We start from the raw sequence: 16555 nt of genomic DNA, 5'->3' as shown, positions 1-16555 counted from the left end.
TTAATTGTGAACCTGAACTAGCTCTGTACAATAAGGTGTGGCTTTTCTGGACTATGCACTCACCCCAACGTTTACCTTTTGCTTTACTGTGTATCTGAAGTAGCCACCAGTACCATGGGGTGTGGCTTTTCCAGACTATCCACCCACCCCAATGTTTACCTTTTTGCTTAACTCTACACCTGATGTAGCCCCCATACCATGAGGCAGGGCTTTTCCAGACTATGCACTCACACATTGTTTTACCTTTCTGCTTAACTGTGCACCTGAAGTAGCCCCCCGCACTATGAGGCCTGCTTTGCCATACTATGCACCCACACCATTTTTACCTTTTTGCTTAACTGTGCACCTGAAGTAGCCCCTCGCACTATGAGGCGTGCTTTGCCAGTCTATGCACTCACACCATTTTTACCTTTTTGCTTACTTGTACACCTGCATGTTGTAACTTTGAAGCGTTAGCGTGTACAATTTGCACTTACTGTAACTAGCGCCTGGATGCCTGAGGGCTTTGTGCGCTGCTATAAATGCACAATTAAATAAATAAATAAACTACACACATGCAGTTGGGTAAACTGTCCCAGAGGTAAATACTGCTTCTGTACAAATTTAGCAGTACCTGTTATGTTTACATTTCAGGTTCGCCATGTTGATTATAAAGAACAAATCACGGCTACATCACGTCATGTTTGTGTACTCTTCACACATGGCACAAAGTTCACTCAGAATCAGGTTGGTGTGGATGCTATATTTTTCAGATGAGCTAAAAGTTTTTTTTTTTCAGGTATTAAGTACAGGTATGCCATGGCTGCATGTTGTTCCATGATGGGATTTGCAGGTTGTAATACAATTCTCCACATGCATTTTTATGACTGGCAGTTTTTATGCTGGTGGTAACCTGGTGGAATCAGTTATTATTATTATTATTTTTATTACTATTACTATTATTATTATTATTATTATTATTATTATTATTATTATTATTATTATTATTGTATTTATTGAGCGTGGACATAGCTGTGGGAAGCAATAGAGCGCTTTAGAATGATAGGGGGAAGAACACAGTGAGGGAGGCAGAGAAAAAAGGAGCGGGAAGCTAACAGGGGAGGGTGGGCAACTGGCAACATGTGGGGAAGACAGTGGGGAGCAGATCACCGAGTCTCAGGTAGGGTGGGAAGTGCAGGGTGTGTGGACCTAGGTGTTAAGGAGGAGGCATTCCTTAAAGAGAAAGGTCTTGAGCTCTTTCCTAAACTGTAGAAGCAATGGGGCAAGTTTGATGTTGATGGGGAAGAGTTTCCAGAGTATTTGAGCATAGAATTATACATGTGAATGCCATAATGGGCATTTCATCAAAGCTGGCAGTATTTAAAAGTTACAACAGGTGGTATTCATTCCACCCTTAACCATTGTGTAATCTTTATGTGGAAACTTTGAAGCACCTTATTATAGACTGTCCAATTTTAGCAGTCCATCGGGCTGTGATTTTTAGACTCTTTAACTGTTCGTCCACTTTAAACTTGGGGAGATTTGTGGTGTTCGTTGTTGAATAATCCTAATGATAGGCTGCTAATTACAGTAATTAAACTTTTGAAACTGATTTTAACACTGTATGAAGTTTATCTGTTCTAGATATGTTTTTCTTCTAACTTCTTTCTCTACTCTGTATTTCGATTGACCTGTAACTGTGTATTAAGTTTGTTGTTACTGAATCACACAATAAATAAATAAATGGTGTCTAAAGGTATTACAAGCAGACGCTTCATGATGTCAAATACCTTATACTTGCTTCTTTGTTCTTTTTCAAAGCTTTCGGATGGGAGCAAGGTGTTGCTTAGAAAGTACACTGAACGTATGTTTTTAAATGCAAGTGGCTGTAAAGGTAGTTTTGCGTGTAATGCAATATTTTTCTCTAAAGTTTGTTCAACAACAGAAACTACATCAAATCTACACCACACCTTAATAGAAATTATACAGATTTCCACATTTTAAGCATGTGTTAATACGTTGACCCTTAAAAAAGTAAGCAACATAAATACATCTAACAAAGCAGGTAAGTCATGAACTGGAAACACTTAAACAAAATCAAATTTCATCTAACATGTTCAATAACACTAATTATGATGTGTTTCACTTTATGTAAAAAAGATACCAACATTACCTTGAGAATACTAATTTGGTTTCATATTTTACAGGGATTGTAATATTCCTTATGTTGTTAAATAGAGTTTCTTGTGGTTCTTCACTGTCACTAGAAAACAAGAGGCAACCCTGTCATTTAAGATAGAAACATTCCATAATCACACCCAACACCATTGGACCGTGTGAAAAACATACATTGCCTGTCTACCTTTCTAGAAGATTATTGTTTTCAACAAGCTGCATAACAATGACCCACCAACAAAACTCCAATGTTGCAATATTTAAAATGAATACATTCGTAAGTAAACAATATTAACAACACTTTAAGGTGAGGTTTCCTGACATATTTCTCGGGGTGAATCATACATTCCATTTTAGTAAAAGGAGTTTAGTTATTGGGTCCTTATGGAGTGAATGTAATTGTTGATTGGCATGTTGTGCATTGCAAATTAATGAAACAGACAGATAGAGTCAATCATAGCTTCCAAACATTATTAGGCAAATAATGTTTTCAGTTTCATAGAGTAAACTGCTGGAATCCCATGAAACAGTGGGGAGTATACATCACTGAAAAAGTATCTTGTAATCTCAACAACCTTGACATTGCCTCAATTCACTATACTCAGCTTTCTGTCCAATTAGGGAATGTGCCAAGAAAGAACATCCTTGGAAAATTATGAAAAATGTGTCATTAATGTGTCATTAAATGTTCCCTGGAGACTAGGTTGCATTACTGCTACAAGACCATTCAAAATAAATAGTTAAACAATTTGAATTTGTAAACAGACGTTATGATCTGATCTCTACAATACAGTTGAAAATAATGTTCCTTCATAACCAGTCATATTTCAAAGGAACCACTCTACCAAAATCCCATATTGCATCCCATTTTAAGAGCCCTACTGTGGCATGGTAGAGTGAGGAGTTAGACAACGGGATGGCATTTTGGCTGTAGGCCTGTATTATCAGCAAAAGGAAAGATAACCTATCTTTAACTAATTCTCTAAGGTTATCCCTACATAAAGAAATCCTAGCTGGGGTGCTCATCATCAGGATGTATGCCAAGACCAAAACACTGCCATATGTCCAAATGTTGGGAAGGGGGCAGCCCCGTCCCACCACCCTAAGTGCTTTAAAGAGAGACAAGATTCATTTGAAGCACTTTGATGGGCCATTGGGGCAGGGCGGATGGTGAAAGACCACCTCCAAATATAAAGCATCCCACTTCAATACAATGAAATGTAATTAATCCACATAGTGTAGCGGAGGGTGCAAGCAACATTGCTATTTTGCATTGATATTAGTAAACACAGGTAGAAGGTAAGGCCTGCACGGCGACTGTGGCATTGCATGCATTAGACCCAAATTGCGATATCAGGGAAATCTCCAACCATACCCAAGCACACGAGGACAGCCCACACCCCAACTGCCACAACACCCGTTTATTGTTATAACAGTGTTGCAAAGATGTGTTTTTTACTCAAGAGTAAGTGTCCGAAAAGAGCATGATCACAGACCAGTGCTGGGTGTGCATGTTATCTCACAATGGCCAAAGCATGACCCAGGCCATCCGCAGGCAATCTTGAATTATAGCCCATATAACTGACTAAACCGTAAGATCCCTGACTTCCATGGAACCAGGTGCCCTTTGACCACCAACCCCAAAGTAACAAGTCCTGAAATGTTCAAAGAGGATGGACAGGGCACATCGTTGAGCGACAAACGTATGATTTGTATTGCAAGTTGCTGGGAGGGATACATTATAGTTCAAAATGAGGGTGGAGACCTTGGAGCCGGATGGCACAGAAGGGAGTGACTGAAATGTGTGTGTGAAGGTTAGAGTGCCCCAGAACCTCCTTTGTGCCCTTTCAGGTGCACAGTATATTGATAAAGTAACATTATGTTAGGAGTGTAGTTAATTTGTTCTTTGACCTTCTACATGAGAAGAAGATGATGACCGCAGCACCCATGTGATGGAAGACAGACGGAATAGGCTGGAACCAATGACCTGGCATCTCTTATGGAGCAGGCAGATCATGTATAGGCACACACCAATCAGTCACGCAGGTTTCTACTGTATATGTTGCGTCATTAATGACAATGTTTTTCTTTGTAAGATTCTGATTGTACTACTTTTTGGTAGAACGTTCTTAGCAGCAGAGTTCTTTCTTGTTGCTCTCATCTGTGTTTGAGATTAAAACGCGTTATCCTTACAAGATCGACTTGGGCCCTTCTACCCTATCGGGTGTATTCTCTCTGGTGTGAGCGTTCTGGGACTTGCCTTCAAAAATCAACTACTCTATCACTGCCACTAGTAAACAAAGAAAAATTATTCAATAAGCATTGACAGGAGAATCACTGCAGGTGTAATAATTCAGTCTTTTGCCATAGGGTCTATTGCAACAAATATGACCTGGAGAATGACTCCCTTCCCCTGGTCTATCTTTAAGAATCTTGAAGGCTGTTCTGCTTACATTCTGTTGTGTTTTGTCATAGGATTTAATTTACCAATATGACCAGGAGAATGACTCCCTTCTCAGGTCTGTCTGCAAGAATCTTAAAGGCTGTTCGGTTACAGACTTTTACATAAGTCTTAAACAGTCTCTTTACATCCTCCCAAGGGGACTTAGGGCTCTGCCTTAAAATTATATTAACTCTTCTTCTTATATTCCCTATAGTGTCTGAGCTCCCCAGGCCATGTGTTTACTCCTGATCATTGGAGAGCTTTCTCTCAGACATTTCTTGATTTAACAGATGTTTTCCAGGCTTATTAGGTTCACCACTGTGACGAGGGAGTTCACTCCCCAGGCACTCGTGGTGTTTACTACCTTCTCACCACTGTGACAAGGGAGATCACTCCTAATGCACTCTTTACTTTGGCTGCTTTGTAGATTACTATTGCATCCAGGGAGATTCCTCCCGTTACTTCCTTGACTCTTGGTTTGCTGGGTGTCACTATTGTGACAAGGGAGATGTCTCCTGAAGGAAACATGACTCTTGGTTCTCTGAGGTATCACTAATGTGACGAGGGAGTTCACTTTAGAGGAATGCTTGACTCTTGGTTCTCTGGTTATCACTATTGTGACATGGAAGATTACTCCCAAAGAAGGATGGACTCTTGAATCTCTGGGTATCACTACTGTAACAAGTGAACTCACTCCAGCGGAGTGCTTGATTCCTGTGCCTCCAGACCTCACTCAGCTTGCCAACAATACCCCGGCTCATGTAGCTTCTCTCTATTTCTTGCCTGAAATCCGATTGTCTTTTTTCCGAATTTTGGATGCCCCAGCATTGAACGTCCCGGACTGTGCAGGACAGACACCGTCTTCCCTTGCAGCTATTCCTGCTTCCCCACAACACTAGTCCTCCCTCAGTCTTTAAGTTACATTGCTGGGCCTGCCCCAGTGTAAGAGCAACAAATGTATTCGGTGCAAAATTCATGCCTCCTTGGGGCCACCTCGCTACAGTCTCTTGGTAATATAATCTGTGGTTACTCTACATGTTTCCTTGGCTCTTCCTTGGCTAAGTCAAAGCAGATTGTGAAGATGCATTTATTTATTTGTTTGGCATTTGTAGAGTTCTCCAAGCCCGGAGGCATCTGTGGGAGACTTTACAACAACAAATAGTAGCGCTGTCAGGTTGGATGTTAGAGGGCTTTACCGCGGTCATGGAATCTGGGGAAGTCTCTCCCAGTGAGGTCCTGGATTCCATCACCCCTCAGGGGACTATTGGATAACAGCCTCACCTCACTAGCCTGGCAGGGAAGGGCTCCTCCCTGGGGAGAAGTGACGAAATCCTGTGAATCATCACACTAGCTAGAACTATTATTTGCAAGTTACTATTGTTGTTCGATTCAGTCAGACCAACTCACAAAATCTCTTCTAGTAGTACTGTAAGTATGCCAAATTCTTTAAAAAAGGATGTGCCATATACAATAGCTTAAAGTGTGAATGCCTGATTCACACATGGATTTTGTATTTGTATTCTCGTTGTATTTTTATAGCATGAAACTTGTAAGGAATCAACAGAATAATTTGGGGTTAAAAGAGGTTGTGAAAAGTGAGTTTACAGGTTATACTAACTTGGATTCCAGATACCACAAGGGTGGTACATAGCTAGGAGTAGCAGGTCGTAAGTTACACCCTTCTTACCTCATGTGTTAGCTACAATGGCACGGGCAGAGCTCTGTTGCTTCCTAGCTAGGTTTGCACTACATAAAACCCAAATACAATTACCAATATTTATTGCTTGAAGAGCAGGGTCTTTAGTTTCTGTCTGAACTGTAAAAGCATTGGAGCACTCCTGATGGCGGCCGTGTTGGTGTTCTAGTAGGAAGAGGCATAGCAAGGGAAGGCGTGATTCCATGTTTCCTCATTGTGTGCTAGTTTAGTCTTGCACATCACAATATCATGGCTCCTAGAGGAGTGTGTCCCACCTGAGCCAACGAGTTTTGTGGGCTTGGTAATCTGGTATTTGGACAGTAGTTGCTTTGTATTTGATGCAGGTCGTTTTGAAAATGATCCTTGCTGGTGTAGGTACCCAGTGACATTCTCTTTTGATGGAGATGCGAAAAATGTTCTTATTTTCAGGGACATGTGTGTGAGCTGTACACCGCCATCTAGGGCGTTTCCTCTCTTGTGGTGTGAGATTACCAAGGCCTACACAAGGGTTCAAAAAGCCACAGGTGGAATGAAGCGTTTTTATTTTCCAGAGTGCTTGTTAAACCAGCTGGGTTGGGCACATTGTTGACTTTGCCATGGACGTATAAGTTGCATGTTCTAGTGCACTTTGCACTAGGAAATAGCTCCACTTGCACATGAGTATGCAGGTAATGCAGCCATTCACAGAGAATGGGTGTGACAAATGGTGTGACCATGAACATGTCGGTGCGTCAATGTGTCTGTCACTTGAAAAGAAGGACACATACATACATTTTGAATTAAAAATATTCACAAAATGTTATTACTATCTACAAAAACCTACAGTATTTTACAACGTTTACACTACAGCTGTAAGTTATTGGTGTACATTCTGTTTCAGAAATGTGAATGTCAAAATGCTGCTTTACAAATCAGTGTACATATATATCAGGGAGAAATACGTTGCAATGTTAAAAAAAAAAAAAATCGAAAGACAAAACTGTGGAACAACATGCTATAACTAAAACCCCACTGGTGCAGGTTTCTCTGTCACAAGTTGCTGTGAATAGACTGCTCGCGATTGTGAATTGAGCATTACTTAAACCTACTTTCCACCTTGGGCACATTTTGCTTTGATTCACTCCCAACCTCTGCGAATTCATTTCTCGGTGGAAATTGAGACCAGATCCTGTCATAACTTAAACATGAAAAAACAGATTTCTTTGTGACTCAAGTACTTCCTATGAGGCTGTCTCTGGCAATATATGGTGAAATGGTTAATAAAATATAATACTTGTGTAAATGGCAGAGGATGTTAAATGCCTGGTGGATAATTATGAATGTACAGCACAACTGTATCTACATTCCCACACACGCCCTCACTAAACCTCCTGCATATGTCACTGAATACATGCATTGTAACCAATGTTTTGTGTATGTGTTTGATAGGCAGAAGTCAATTTTAGAATTTAAATAAAATAGAAACAATAGTTGGTAGCAGTTTGGAATATACGGTATAATGTAAGAGGGGAGAGAACAGACTGGTACCTTTGGTTGGATCAGCTGGAGTATTTAATGAAACAAAGTTTGGTGACCTCTACAACATTTCTCTGCTGCTCGATCCTATTACCCTGAACAGCATTCATGAGCGGGCTGAAAGTTTCACTGCATGAGAGAATCCTTGAAGTCAGGTGTTAAGCCTGTGCTCTCACTTGTCAGAGTGATGTGCTGTTGCTTATTGTAGGACGTCTGGCTGTAGTGATCGATTATTGTAAATACTTTAGAAATGGATGACACCATTTTAAATTTGATCTGATGTTTCACTGGCAGCAAGTATACTGACACGATTGTGTTGATGGTTTCATGTATTTATCATGTTCAGGATCAGTCTTATCACCTACTTTTTCAGATCACATAGCCTGTCAATCAACTTTTCGGCCATACCTGAATAATGTTTGAGAGTTGTAGATTTGGGGCTTACCTGAATTTGAAAGTATGATTAATGTATTGTATGACTTGTGTCAAGAGGAGAACAGGAGAGGTCTGCTCGACTTCTGGTGTTATTTCTCAGAATATCTCAGAATGTGTCTCTTTTTGGTCATTATCTTCATTTTTGTGGGGGGGATTGTTAAATCATTTGTATTCCTAATGTTGCTGTTAATATCACTAACGCTACAATGCCATGGATTTGTGTCTACATCACTTACCTGTTCTTTTCAGAATAATGGGGATTTTAATAAACGACGTCTTTGTTGATTCGTTCTTTGATGATTTTTTATTTATTAGGAGTGGTACCTTATTCTTTGCCATATCCATGCTCTATTACAGGTTTTCACCAGTCTGCCAAATTATAAGCGCAGCTAACACTGCCTTGTGATTGGGCAAGAGACAATAGTGTAGGTAGAAAGGCTTGGTCACTTGCATGCCAGTCGGCCTGAGTTGGGTATCACATTATTATTCCAATGGTTTCCTCTGGACAAAATGAATGCAAAACTATGGGTATTCTTGTATATGTTACCTATCTACTTCAATTACCTAGTACGTAACTATCTTTTATAGTCATGCCCTTTTTTATAAATCCTACATGCATGAGAGCACTGTACAATGTGGAGCAACAGTGACTTAACAAAGAATGAAACATATTGCACACTTTCTGAGACATAACGTTTACATGATTGCTGTGAAAATGACATTAAATTATTCAAGGAACATGGGTCCAGGTGACAGAATGCATATATTGGACATAATTATGATCAGAATATAAGGGATACCGACCCTGCTGGCATAGTCAAGGCCAATCTAGGGAACACTAATGACCTATTATAAGCTTGGAGAGGGGTATAGGGAAAATCAGAGAAGAGCAGGAACATCTCTTTGGACTATTGAATTGAAGATCCTGGAAGGGTATGTGTGGCGACTGCAGCAGTTAGCTAAAAACAGATGTGGTTTAAATTAATTGCATCAGAACAAGTGATAAGGACAGAAGACTGTTCCCAGAAAGGGCTATGGAGTTGCAAGGACAGAGGGCGAGATCGTGCATGACACTGAATGTGTAAAAGAGGACATAGAGACAACATGGGATGATGCTAAAACGGAATGTGAGTCCATCCCAAATAGGTCTTCGTGCTACTGACAATCCACGCTCATCTGCCAAAACTGGTCTGGACATTAGAATTTGAATGATTATGTACACTGACCTTGTTACATATATGTGGAATATAGCTTTATCAAGAAGATATGTAGAACTGAACTGGAATGCTACTTTGAAGGAAATCTGTATGAAGAAAACAAAGTAAAATAAGACCAAAGGAAATACATAAGAACAATAAGCAAATGTGTATACAAATTGCATTGATAATAGAACGTTCTTTGTAGAAAAACTCGATACTTGTCAACAGAATATCGAATAGGCAAAAGTATGATGAACAGAATTCTCCATGTTCTTTATACTAAAGTCTCAGGATAGAAAGACTAATTTTTTTTCTTTGTTGTTACACTGTGCACATTTTAGAATTCCCAGCTACCTCCAGATGTAAAGCGATTCAATATATCCACTTGTTCAAATTCAAAAGATAAGAGCACCTGATAGAGTAGCGATAGTGACTTGAACTGATTGCAGGATGCACACCTGGATACATTATGAGAGATGAGCTGCAAGACATGACTTCTGCTGCTGAGAACACAGTGCTATGAGTGAGGAATTTGAAAAAGGCAGATACGACTCCCAACACATGAGGCAATGATTACCATGAGACAAGCACAATGGTGTACATGGGAGAACTTTGGATGCAAAATAAAACGTACTTTCATTGTTGTGTCCATGGTCTCCAACTTTTTCCTTCTGAACTGGTAGAGGGCAGTAACTAGGATTGTGGACAACATAGTATTTAACTGTATGGAATAGAGGTGTGCTCCTTCTAACGGTATGTCATCTAGTGAGCCATTTAAGATTAATGCAAACACTAAGAGGATTTCCAGTTAATGGGCAGTTTGGTAAGCAAGGGATATTCTTTGAGCCAGTTTTTCCTTTATTTATGCATGCATGTATTTGGTGTTCAAATAACACACTGCAGATTCGAAAAAACTGACTTATTACCAGGATTTTGGCAATAATACAAATCATTTCCATTTGATGCCTCCTACTTTTAAAATACCATCTAATTTCATGTTGGCATTAGATGGTATATTCATGACATGGGGTACATAGAAATTATAACATGGGGTAAATAACATATATTTATCTACACAATGGATACCAACTTCAAATTAGGTGGTATTTAAAAAATTGGAGATGTTAACATTTCCACTTGTTTTTACAGTTGACACCACCCTTCCTGAATGAAAGCAACTTGTTGTATTTACTACCCCCAAACTTTCAGGCTTAGATTTGAAAGTGAATCCCGATGATGAGGGCTCTAATAGTAATGGCCTTGGGAAAAGTTGCTGTAGGTATAAAGTATCAAACATATACACTTTTTAGGCCGATGGGCGGGTTAGTCCTCTAGTGCAGATGTGTGAGTGTACTAGGGCTTCAATTTTTGGCTTGCTGCCTCAACACCTCACTTTGTGATATTCACACTCAGTGATGTAAGTTGGCCTTACTGTGGCATAAAGGGCTATATTTAAGCAATCAAACCTGAGGGGTGTGGCTTCATCGGACCAGGAAATGCACAGGCCAATCTTAGATCAAAGGTGACAACAGGAAAAGCCAGAGAAAAGGACAAAAGTAGGTGATTACCCAAATCGGGGTCACTGTGATTCAGGTACCCGCATGTTAGCTTGAGATCGGTGGAAATATACAAGTAGTCAATCCTTGACTTTCATCCCCCTCTATGCCATGTATACATAGGAGAATTCTGTGTTGGATGGAAATCCAGATAGGACATATCCCATTCCCCAAGAAAGCGGTCCCAACTAATCCCCTGTTGGACATTGCAATGAAAAGAGGAGGGTATAGCTTTGGCACCATTATACAGTGATCCGTGGGCGCAATTGGAGTTGAAGTCACCCCAGAGGATTATATGGTTATCGTTGCCCCCCTCAAAACAATCTTGGAAGATAGCCTTTGTATCACCTCCAAAAGAACCCTATATGGGTTCCAATACATGTTGAACAACAGTATTGAAGACTGCCCCATTTCCAAAGTGAGCTTTACTGACAACAGCCATTCATTCTGGAAAATCAAGTATCCTTAGATTTCAATCTATAGCCAGGTCATAGAAACTCCAGGTGAAGTGAGGGCTTTAACAGGAGACTGGATGTATTGCCATTAACACCCCGGCAGGATGATAATATATATATTTTTTAAGTTGTGACATTGCATGGTTGCCATTGCGCAAGTTAAAAAAACTAAAAACCAAGATGGCCACCCTAGATTAGGGAGAAGGGAACTTCACTTAATCCCTTCTCCCTCCCAATGGTGGTCAATGCCACGATGGAAACACTTGGCAGAAAGACGCTCTTCAATGTTGCATCTCTCTTTCTTGCACGGATGATCTACTGTATAAGTGATGTCATATGTCATATCATCAGTGATGTCATTTGTGATGGCATCAGTGTGCTTAGGGGTGACACAATAGGGGCATCTTAGTTTGGGTGGGGCAGCTTCAGCACATGCTGAATTTCATGGGTTTTGTGACATTAAGGGGATGATTCATGGAATTATTGGCGCCGAAAAATGGGGATTTGTGTGCCATTCTGCCCGCAAATCCCTCTTTAACAAATGGGGATTTGCGGGCAGAATGGCGCACAAATCCCTGTTTTTCGGCGCAAATAATTCCATGAATCAGCCCCTAAATCAGAACAGCACGTTAACGGCACTCCAACTACAGGTTTTTCAACAAATCTACAAGGTGTAATTGCATCAGATTGTTTCACCTTAATGTTGCCTCAACTAAACGTTTTCACAGAATTTCAAGTGTTTTGTTACACTGAACTTATTCACCTTAACTAAGTTTGTTCACTAAATATATATATATATATATATATATATATATATATATATATATATATATATATATATATATATATATATATATATATATTCAGTGATAAAAAACTTGGTTACGAGAGAGTCAAGGTGATCAGATTTAATGCAATAAAAGCCCTAAAATTCAGCAATCACATTTCGAACAAGTACACCTTAGCTATGCATGCCCTGTTGTGCATGGCATGACCACAATGATGACATCACTGGTGACATCCCTAATTACATCTACATGACAACACTGCAGTGATTGAAGTGTATGAAAAGAAGCAGTGGAACTATTTTCCCTGCTGGCCTGTCCCACTCCCCACAAACCCCATTGCCACAATCCCTCCCAGGCACAATACAAACCAACAACCAAATGTGCCTGCTGATTAAGGTAACATTCAGTGCAGTGAACTGAAGTGCAAGTTTCAACTGCTTCCTACACTTAGGTTTTAAAACAAAACCATAAAAGTTTGGAAGAGCAAAACTTAATTTTAAAAAGTATAGGAGCACCCCTCCTAACCGCTTCCACCCACTTCGACCTCTGAATCACTGATGAGATCAATAATGACATCAAATATGTAATTACTGATTAAATAAGTTAGAATATGAATATTTTTCTTGACCTCTTTTGAACATTTTTTTATTTAATTACACTTAATAATAACAACATGACGTGGAACAATGCACTGATACAGAAGTATGATATGATTATGTGTAGCGCATTCATTTGTAGTACTTAACTTCTACACTTTAAAATACAAATAAGGAATGTTAAACAAAAGTTTTTTATTTAATGTATTAGTAAACAATTACAATTCTTCATTGCAGGCAAAGTACCTGATTCTAATACATCTGTTTCCGGTATTTCAAACATATTGTATTAAGTATATGTAGTAGTAAAAATAAAAAATAGATAGTAGTAGAAATATGGTTAATAGTGTTATGAAAATAGTAAAATGTACAATTCTCCTCGCAGTAATAGCAATAATCACATATTAAAGAAAGTGCGTGCCCGTGTGCATTCTGATGACATATAATCTAAGAATTTGAAGATTAGTTAATATATTAAAAAAAAATCAGTCACTTATGCTACATGATTACATTTATAGAAAAGAAATGAAGATTAGAAAGTAAATATGTAATTATGGACATAGCAATGATATAACTAATATTGTTAGTCATTTCTTTGAAAATGAATTATGAATTTGTATTCCAATGTTACAGAATGCTTACCTACTATTCCTCTTTGTAATAATGTTTGTATGTACTTATAACTGTATAGCACATGTTACATTTAAATAAACAAGGGCAGAATACATTGTACTGTGCAAATATGAACTATGCACATATATGTGATGTTAAACAATAGTTGTCATATTTCAAAATGTAATTAATCAAACCAGAGACACCCGTGACGTTATGCATGATGTAATTAGTGATGTCATCTGTGATGTTATCATTGTGGTTATATGCTGCACAACAGGGGGCACATAGTTAAGGTGGACTTGCTTGAAATGGGATTGCTGAATTTCAGAGGGTTTCTTGCATTAAATCTGATCACCTTAACGCTCTCTTAACCACATTTCTTTCACTGAAATTGTTACAACAATAGGTTTCTTTAGAGCACACTAGCAATGGCTTTTAGCCACAACCGTTATCCATGTCCTTGGGCCGTGGCCACTCTGGATGTTGCACCAACAGGTTGCTTTGGGGGGCACTAGCCAGGGCCTTTGTCCATGGCCAAAGTACATGTTGCACCAATAGGTTGCTTCATCCCACTAGCCATGCTCATCGGCCATGGCTAATGTACATGTTGCACCAATAGGTTGCTTAGGTCCACTAACAATGCTCACTGGCCGTAGCAACTGTCCATGTAGCCCCAATAGGTTTCTTTGGGGCCCACTAACCATGGCCTTCAGCCGTGCACACTCTACATGCTGCCCCAATACGTTTCTTTGTGGCCCACTAGCCAGGGCCCTTGGCCATGGCCAGTGGCAAATGTTTCTTTGGGGCCCTCTGTTCATGGCCTTTGGTCATGGCCAATGTACATGTTGCAACACCCAACCAATAGGTTTCTTTGGGGTCCACTAGCCATGACCTTTGGAACAGCGATCCATAACCCCCTGCCTAGGAGATATGACCCCCTGCAGGTGTAAAGTTACTCTTTTTCACTCTCTCCCCATTCCTGTGACATTCTCCTGATATTCCCCCCAATAATGGAAATGAACTACACATACAGCGGCTTTGAACTACCCATGCCCGTGGGATTCCCCTGTATTCCCTTGATAAAACTTGAAAATCCTCACTGGCACTTACCAAGTGCCCCCTTCTCTTTCCAATGTATTCCCAATCCCCTCAATTGCTTTTTTCCTCCCTGGCCCTCTCCTGGCCAATACCCCTGTCACTGTTTGGTTTGTTTGATGCATTTTCTTGTCCGAGGTGGACTTGATTGAAATGTGAGTGCTGATTCTCAGGGATTGGGTTGAATTGCATTCGATCTCATCACCTTAACAAATGGCTTTTCGCTGAATTTGAAGGGTTTTGCTATACCTTAGCTTTCATTGGGGCTCACTAGCCATATCTTAACGCCATAGCCAGGCTCAGGTCATGGCCAAACATGTTGCATCACTTTTTGAGATTTCACTTGTTATGGCTTTACACCAATAGTTTTATTGTGGGCCCACTCGCCATGGCCACTGGCCATGTTACACCAATAATTTGTAACCAAACACCCGTTGTGCCCTGACCAGTAGATGTAGGCACTGCAGATGTTAAATCTTTTTTTTCTAGCTCCTTATTCCCATGATAATTTGACAGTAATCATTTCAAATAACAGAAATTCGTGCAGTAGAGTGTCGGTTTGCTGATTCCCGTGATAACGGAAACATTTCTTAGAATTCAAAAGTCTTCCATGCCTCACAAGCGCTCAACATGTGTCCCCCTTCTTTATTGAGGTCCACCCCTCTCATTACCCCCTATCACTCATCGCTTTGTGTGACGCACGTTATTCTGAGCATATCTTGCGACGTTGTCGCTGTAATCTCGTGTGGTTCACGTGGTGTTTCCCTGATAAACCAAACATTTTCTACCCGTAACTGGCTCCCCAACCCACCTCCAAATCCCCAACTTCACATGGTGTCTTCTTTCTCATTCCCGTACTCTAGTGATTGCTATTGCTTTCGCTATTGCTATTAATATTGGTATTTATATAGCACATACGGCCAGACCATCTAAGCACTGTCATTGAAAACAATCAGTGTTCTCCTTGGAGTGACTACATAAACAGAAGAGTTTTGAGTCTCTTTCGATGTCAAGAATGTAATTAGACTCTGTAAAGTCATGTGGGAGTTCATTTCAAAGTTTGAGGGCATAATGTTTCCTCCTCCAAATAGCATTTTGAGTTCTTTCGTTTGCGGCTTCTCCCAGTAATATCGTGGAAATCCCTCACATCAAGTTAAACAAAAAATTGTGGCTTTTCATTTCTGAAACGTCGCTAAGCCTCGCTGCTTCAAAGCACCAAGGACGACATATATAAAGGTTTTAAAGATCAGGAGAAACCCTGGTATCTGTCAAATATTTAAAAAACTATTGGATGGATTAACCCCAAACCAGTCAAGCCCATTAAGTCAATTCTTGGTGCCCATATTGTTCCTTAGGGGGTCCAAATCCACTTGGAAATGTACATGCTACAGCTGTTCCTAAACTGCACTTTTTCTGTATGGAGAAATTTATGAGAATAGGCAGAAAACTGTGCTTTCATGTTTTTTTCATTTTTTAACAAATTATTCCCAAAATGTTGAGTTTGAGGCTGGCGGCCAGGGGGGGCTAGACAAACTTTTTGTTTGGAATATTTCATCCAAATTCATCCAGAAAGTCAAAAGTTATTAGCCTTTCTCAGCCTTTCTGCACCCGGACCGCTATAAACGTTTTAAGAAGCAGAGGCACCTTGTTCTCTGCCAAATATTTTTGAAACTACTTGATGGATTTAACCCAAAGCAGTCAAGGAAATTCAGTCAAAGCTTTGTGCCCAAACTGTTACTTATTTGGTCCAAATTTGCCAAGTGGTTTTCATGCTACAACATTTCAAAAACTGCACTTTTTCAATATGGGAAAATTAATGGTCTGAAAATGGTGGTGTGTTTTTTCCTTTGTAACTTTTTCATTTTTATAACATATTGTTTCCAAAGTGTGCAGCTCAGGGGGTGCCTTGACAAACCTTTTGTTTTTAGGATATTTCCAATTTCATCCAATTCATCATAAATTATTTATTTATTTAATTGTTTTTTATAATGCTCCTAATACCGTACCC

The 16555-nt window shown here is 39.7% G+C and overlaps 1 protein-coding gene across 2 annotated transcripts in view; it reads right to left on the bottom strand.

Moving 5' to 3' along the window:
* Positions 1–16555, bottom strand: part of ITGA1 (integrin subunit alpha 1) — a 1202180-nt gene that overhangs the window by 217313 nt on the left and 968312 nt on the right. For both annotated transcript variants that reach the window (XM_069627258.1, XM_069627257.1), the window contains exons 22-23: positions 9470–9546; positions 2153–2242 (exon numbers count right to left, since the gene is read on the bottom strand). In XM_069627258.1, coding sequence (XP_069483359.1) covers positions 2153–2242; positions 9470–9546 — 167 coding nt within the window. The remainder of the gene's footprint in view (positions 1–2152; positions 2243–9469; positions 9547–16555) is intronic.

Source organism: Ambystoma mexicanum, chromosome 6p, assembly GCF_040938575.1.
Source record: "Ambystoma mexicanum isolate Mex_15411 chromosome 6p, UKY_AmexF1_1, whole genome shotgun sequence".
NCBI lineage: Eukaryota > Metazoa > Chordata > Amphibia > Caudata > Ambystomatidae > Ambystoma > Ambystoma mexicanum.
This window is presented reverse-complemented; position numbering and strand designations above follow the sequence as displayed.